The sequence below is a fragment of the Melitaea cinxia genome, chromosome 10 (genome assembly GCF_905220565.1).
Source record: "Melitaea cinxia chromosome 10, ilMelCinx1.1, whole genome shotgun sequence".
In the NCBI taxonomy this organism is placed as follows: Eukaryota; Metazoa; Arthropoda; class Insecta; order Lepidoptera; family Nymphalidae; genus Melitaea; species Melitaea cinxia.
Window position 1 is genome coordinate 4,733,412 of NC_059403.1, and position 6,521 is coordinate 4,739,932.

General features: G+C 33.1%; 1 protein-coding gene across 1 annotated transcript; it reads left to right on the plus strand.

Annotated features, from left to right (window-relative positions):
- Window positions 1–4,627: 4,627 nt before the first annotated feature.
- Window positions 4,628–5,434, plus strand: LOC123657188. The gene is made up of 2 exons (XM_045592766.1): window positions 4,628–4,695; window positions 4,814–5,434. The coding sequence occupies exons 1-2, from the start codon at window positions 4,628–4,630 to the stop codon at window positions 5,391–5,393; spliced, it is 648 nt and encodes a 215-aa protein (XP_045448722.1). The 3' UTR covers window positions 5,394–5,434.
- Window positions 5,435–6,521: the final 1,087 nt, after the last annotated feature.

The window sequence follows — 6,521 nt, forward strand, 5'->3', positions numbered from 1 at the left end:
TCTCAAGTTAAGCTGTCGATCCCGGTTGTTATCATAAATATCTGATAGCGATCGTTACTCATAGTAGGGAACGTATCCGCCAACCCGCAGTGGAGCAGCGTGGTGGATTAAGTTTCAATCCTTCTCCTAGATATAGAAAGTGGCCTATGCCTAGCAGAGGGATGTTACAAGCTGAATCATATGTATATTTAATTACTAATATTTTAATATTGTTTATTATGATCATTATTCACGCTCATATAAATCTAACAATAAGAGTACCTTTCTTAATTAGCAAAATTACCGTACATAGACATGTCTAAATCGGTAAAGTAAATAAATAAATAAACAAATTTATTTGAAGTATTGATTTAGCTTTTCTTGCAAAAACTTACCACAATAACTACCTCACATGAGTAAGAGGAAGCTTAAATTTTTTTCTGTTAAGTTTTTAACTATTAAAGAAAGTGAAAAACGGTGGTATGTAGTAGGTAGATATGTTATCTCATTACGCACGCGGCTGCTTGCAAAAGATCGCTAATAGGGTCATTGCGCCTGTTCGCGTCCACTTAGTGCAGTTGGCAAGTTTGAAGAAGAAAATAAAAATGACCCCACACTAATTTCTATGAAAAATTTATTTACTGTGTTCATTATATAGTCTATTTAAAGATTAATTTTCAGTTATGTTCGAAACATCTTGTTATTATTTTATTTAAATACAAACGTCAGAATTAGGCGATTTACCCAGTTTGCGTCCATAAAATCCAATTTGCGTCCACCCGCTGGACCACTTCGCGTCCACCAGCGTAGAAAAGGAATAAAGAGGTGATATTTTTATTATAATCTAAAGAGACATTGGATTTTAATAATTTATTTATTGAAGAATTATAGTTATTTAAAAATCAACACATAACACATTATATTATAAATCACTATAAAGAAAATAATACACCTATTTATTCTTCTAAACATTGATAGAACTTAAAATTAAAAAACAAATTAACCTGTGTACAACCTATGTAGTCAGTAAATAGTAATTCCACCTTTAAAATTCAACAATTATCTGTTCTGTGAATTTTAAAGGAATGTAAGCAAGCTAAAGATCAGCCTGCAATTACAATCACAGCAGCCTTTCGCAGTCGACTACTGGACATAGGCCTTGACAAGTTCACTCCTGTGTTTTGCTCATAGTCACCACGCTGGGCTGACGGGTTGGTGACCACAAGCCTGGCATTGTCGTACCGAAGACGCTGCTGCCCGTCTTCGTCCTGTGTATTTCAAAGCCAGCAGTTGGATGGATATCCCGCCATCGGTCGGCTTTTTAAGTTCCGAGGTAGTAGAGGAACTTAATCGCCTCTTACGACACCCACGGGAAAAGAGGGGGTGTTTATATTCTTTGATGCCGTAAGCACACAGCACCACAAAGATCAGCCTTGATTAATAATAATTATGGAAACCAAATACGAGGTGCACACATATCTCCATTCGCATTAAATATTAATAATACCGCTGTTTTCTTCTTCGTTACTTGGTTTTATTTGATACTAGCTGTGCTCGCGACTTCATCCGCGTGGAATTATAATTATAATTATAATAAAAAAAATTTTGTTCTGTTCGTAGAATTACAAAATAAATAAATTTCTAAAATAAAAGTAGCCTAATTTACTCCTTATTTCATTAGCTATCTAGATGGTAACGTCAAAATCAGTCCAGTCGTTTCAGTGATTAGCCGGAGCAAACAGACAGACAGACAAAAATTCTAAAAAATGTTTTTATTTATTTATTTTCTTACATCTAATATTACAGGCATAACCCAATTCATTAGACATAGTAAAGGAGACAAAAAGCGAAAGGAAAAAAATGTAAACTATAATTAAAAAAGAATTGGCTGACTTGAACATAATACTAAAAACAAAACAATAATAAATATAAAAATATTAAATTCATTTCTCATAACATATTATATACAAAGTAACTTTTGCGAATTCATTCCACGAACAAGAAAAAAGGTCTAGTGTTTCAGCCACCAAGTTTAGCGTTCTGATTGAACGAGCAAGGGGGCCGTTGCGCACTAGCTCGGTTCTGCCGTGGGGTACTGCAAATAAGCTCGGTCGCTGTCTTCGTTGTAGATGATACCTATCGGGTACGCTCAAACCTATCCACTGAAGTACCCCTGGATTATTGACAACAACGCGGAATAATTTAAAATATAAGTTGCCAGAGCCAGCTCTCTCTTAGTCTCCAACTTGTTGTATCCAACCATGCCCAATACAAACAATGTTGGATACATCAAGGGATACACGCCATAAAGCCTATGGTAAAGAAACCTGGTGAATTTATTTTGAACACGTTCCAGTATGAGACTGTATTTGACTTCATGTGGAGACCATACTACCGCATTATACTCAAGCTGACTTCTTATTAGGGCATCATACAGTAAAGAGATTGCTTATTTTGGTATATGTACCGTGTATAAATCAGTATACATTTAGTAAAAAGGTGTTACTTTAATATTACAAACAGACACTCCAATTTTATTTATTTGTGTAGATAAGTTTTGTACCCTCTTGGTCTGCACCCACTGATTTTGTCCAATATCGAAATAGCATATTTTTTGCATAGGTGCTTGTCTTACCGATTTCTTCTTCTCTTGGATCTCATGCAAATCTTCCCTTAAATCTTTCTTTGTGTATGTTCTTTTTTCCTTCTTCTTTCTTATCTGCAAAGAACTCATCTTAAATAGAAAAAAATAAGAAAGAAATTACTTATTTCATTCAAAGTAGAATAGTTATTAAACTTTTAGTTTTATGTATTAAACTTATAGAATTAATTTAAAAAATGGACGCGATTTAGTTTTATTATTAATCCCTTTAGGTATAGTTTGCGTCCACTGCGGACGCAAAGTGGAAGTTTTATAAATTCGGTGTAGCAGTTCGCGTCCACCTTATTTTAACTATTAACTATAAAAAAAATAAGCAAATTCATAATTATTATAATTCCTTTTATCATAACCAACGCCTAGAAACAGCTATGTATCCAAAATAGACATAAAACAATAAAAGACTCACCTTCAAACGAACCGCTGTCCACTATTTTCTTCTCATTATTCCGTGCCTTCGCGCTCTCTTGTTGAACAGCCCTCACTAACTATTTTTTTTTACCCAGGATTGCTTGGATGCACGGAACTTTTGTCTATGCGTACGTGCCTCTTATACATTGAGGTATTAGCCGGTAATTATTTTTCGACTTATTGGCGTCTTAGTATACTTAATTTCGGGACTTTTCAAAGTGAGATCCGTAAAATGGACGCGAATTGGGCGGTGGACGCGAACAGGCGCAATGACCCTAATGTTGAGACGGTTTTTGCATGCAACATAGTTTATCTTGTCCATCTTAATTCCATCATTTTTGTGCAATTAAGTATTTATCTTTTTATTTTATAATTATTTTCATTTAACTTTTAAAGCACTGTTTATTTATAAATAATACAATAACTTATAAATAAGTGTAAAATTTGTAAGAGTAAAATATTTCTTTCTCAAGTAGGTTTTACAAATTTTACACTTCCTTTTAAGATGGATAGATAAAAGATACTTAACATTATTCACAGTCTACGCATTCATCTATTCTCAAAGAAAGACCGCTTCGTTGGAAGAAGGGTTTGCATATGCATGCGAATTTCTATTACCGAGTTATGCCGGTCTTGTGTTTTGACAAACACAAATATTTTATGGATGCGTGATTCCGTTTTATAAAGTACGTCGGATACTGAGAGCAGTAATTTTGATGGATTTATTTAGAATTAGAATTATAATAGATAATAAGTAACTTTATTCTCTGTATACTCCCAGGTACGAGTACGTCACGGAATTTTATAAACGTGGTGTTAATAAATAAACCTTTTTTTTTAATTTACAGAAACATTTGAACGTTTTTTCTAATTATGTAGATGTACTCGTATAACATAAAATTTGCAGTATAAGCCATGAGTCATGTAACAGCAATTCTTTTTGCAATTTTTTGCGCTACTACTTGAAGTCCGATGTTATAAATATGTGCAACTTATTTAATATTTATTACATAAATTAGCAACTTAAGTAATTATGATCATACAAGTGACCGAACAGCTTAATAATAATCATCACCAAAAATGATTTATAAAAAACGCTACTTTTTATTACTATTTAAAGGAAACATAAAAAAATAATGTCATTGAAATTAATATTCCGTAGCAAGTGTCCGGTCGTAATAACCGTAGCCTATGTAATTTTATTACCTTCACGTGTTATTTCATTCCTATTAATTAGTTTCTCGATTAATTTTTACGGTTAATCACTATTAAATATACAACACATCGGAGTCCGTATTAAATTTACCAATAACTTGTCTCGTGGTACCGTTTAGAATATAGTTACAAGTTTTATGATTAAATCAGAGCCTGCTGTAATCGCCGCTTTACTAACATAACTCCATAGAATATGTTAATTACTTCGAACATGACAACGGCTTTACAACGGGGACAACTTAGCATGACTGTTTGACTTTACGAAAGCCTTTTCTTAGAGAACTCGGTAAACAACTTGAAAAGATAGTCGCCGTGCCAGCGCAATAATCGATAGTAGATTTTATAACTCAGTCAATAGAGGCTATGTTGCAATTAAAAGCGTCCAGAGTTGACCCATTGCTCCTTTTCCAAGACGAAGGCCTTTACAAAGTGTATTTATTTACAAATCTAAATGTTTAAAATCTTGGTAAACCAGACAAGAAATTTACTTTATGAACCGGACAATTATGTACTTGCCTTTGTATTAATTTCTAAATTCAATTGTTACAGATTAGCAACACTGCTCCTCGTGGTAGCAGCAACGTGCGCAGCACCTACATCGCACGACGACAATCTCACCTTGGACAAAAGGGAACCAACCACCCATGAACTTCTCAGTTCTCTAGGCTTAAAGAAGCTCAGAATACCAGCAGCACATCACAGGAAACGTCTGGCGGAGCAAGGCAGACGCCATGGTACTGGTGATTCGAGGATGTACGTGATAAAACTACCACCTAACATGAACTATTACACTCACGCCAACCCTGCTCCAGCTGCAGCACGAACATTACCCCTGCAAATGACTAGCAATGGTAAACCAGCAAGAGTTTACCACTGGAACTTACCAGTGCTCCATAAGCTAGCGAAGAACCGCCCGCAAGCGCGGTTCGACGACGACGTGGTCAACGTGGAAAGTACTCCAACATGGCCAAAAATCAACCATCCCAATTCAATAGAAGCGTTAGCGTACTATGTGCCATCAAAGAAGTCCTCCTTTAGGAAATATTTCTCGGGAAACGGAAAACCTAAGTCTTTCTACGTGATTGACAAGGATAAGAATTCCGCGGAGTACCACAGATTACTGCCTTAATTCATTTATTATTTATACCATACTATAAACTAATAATTAAATGTGTTATTGTATTATTTATCCCCTGATGTTGAACATAATGCATACGATGTAACGTATTAATATTTTTGCTTAAAAAAAGAATTAAAGTAATACAATAACATATTTTCTGAACGATAGTTTGATTAAGGCAGGATACGAATTTTTGTAGCCAATTTAACATATCTTAAACCAGTTACTATCCTAAAAACTGTAACATAACGTTTATTTGATAGCAAGTCGTCGTATTTATTCGACCAAATTTTGATTTCAGTTAAATACTACAAGTACTTTTTATTGTTTTTTTTTGTAACTAAATATGAACTTATTGTATCTTTTATTTTGCTACTAATACACAACAAAAAGTTAAACTAAAAATATCATTTCAATATCATTATATAAAAAAATTATGTTTGGATAAATATATTTTCGCAGCTGTAATTAAATCAGTTGTTTAAAGTTTTATGAATATAAAACAAATCTTATTCATTTTTATACATAAATTAATGCAGGGCTCTAACTTTTAACCTTACTATAATATAATGTATTACTATGACTACATATTATTTTGGAGTATTTACTCCTGTAAATAAACGCTTTATATGGTTAGGATACATCAATAAGTAATCAATAGGTGCTTAGGTATGTAACTAAGACTGCGTCACGAATTTAAATTATTAACGTAGAATTAAGAATACGATGCCACATATAGGTTTAATAATCTAATACTCAAACTATTCCATGATAGAGACATTGAAGCCTAATTTTATTTCCTATTTCAAATCAAAACTATTCAAAGTTCTTTCAAAACGGTCTTTGCCATGTCAGTACTAATGATAGAGGTACTAAGAACCGAGACAAAATGTCTCTATTTGGAAAAATGAGGCTCTAAAATGCATTTATAGAACTGGTCACTTTTTTTTTATTATTTAAAACATTTAAACTGATAATTAAAAGGCTTAATGTTCTTTATATAACTATGCAGACTATATTATTTGTCTTGGCCTAAAAATTTATCTATAGTAAATTATTGTAATAAATTAAGTCATATAATCTTACTGTACTAAATGTAGTTTTTTTGTAATACGTTTATTCTTCTAATAAATATGT

What these genes read in the sequence shown, in the direction of transcription:
- LOC123657188 (XM_045592766.1), top strand. Translation starts at nt 4,628, where the DNA reads ATGTTGCAATTAAAAGCGTCCAGAGTTGACCCATTGCTCCTTTTCCAA. An exon ending in GACGAAGGCCTTTACAAAGT is followed by an intron (nt 4,696 to 4,813) that starts GTATTTATTTAC and finishes CAATTGTTACAG; the next exon opens with ATTAGCAACACTGCTCCTCG.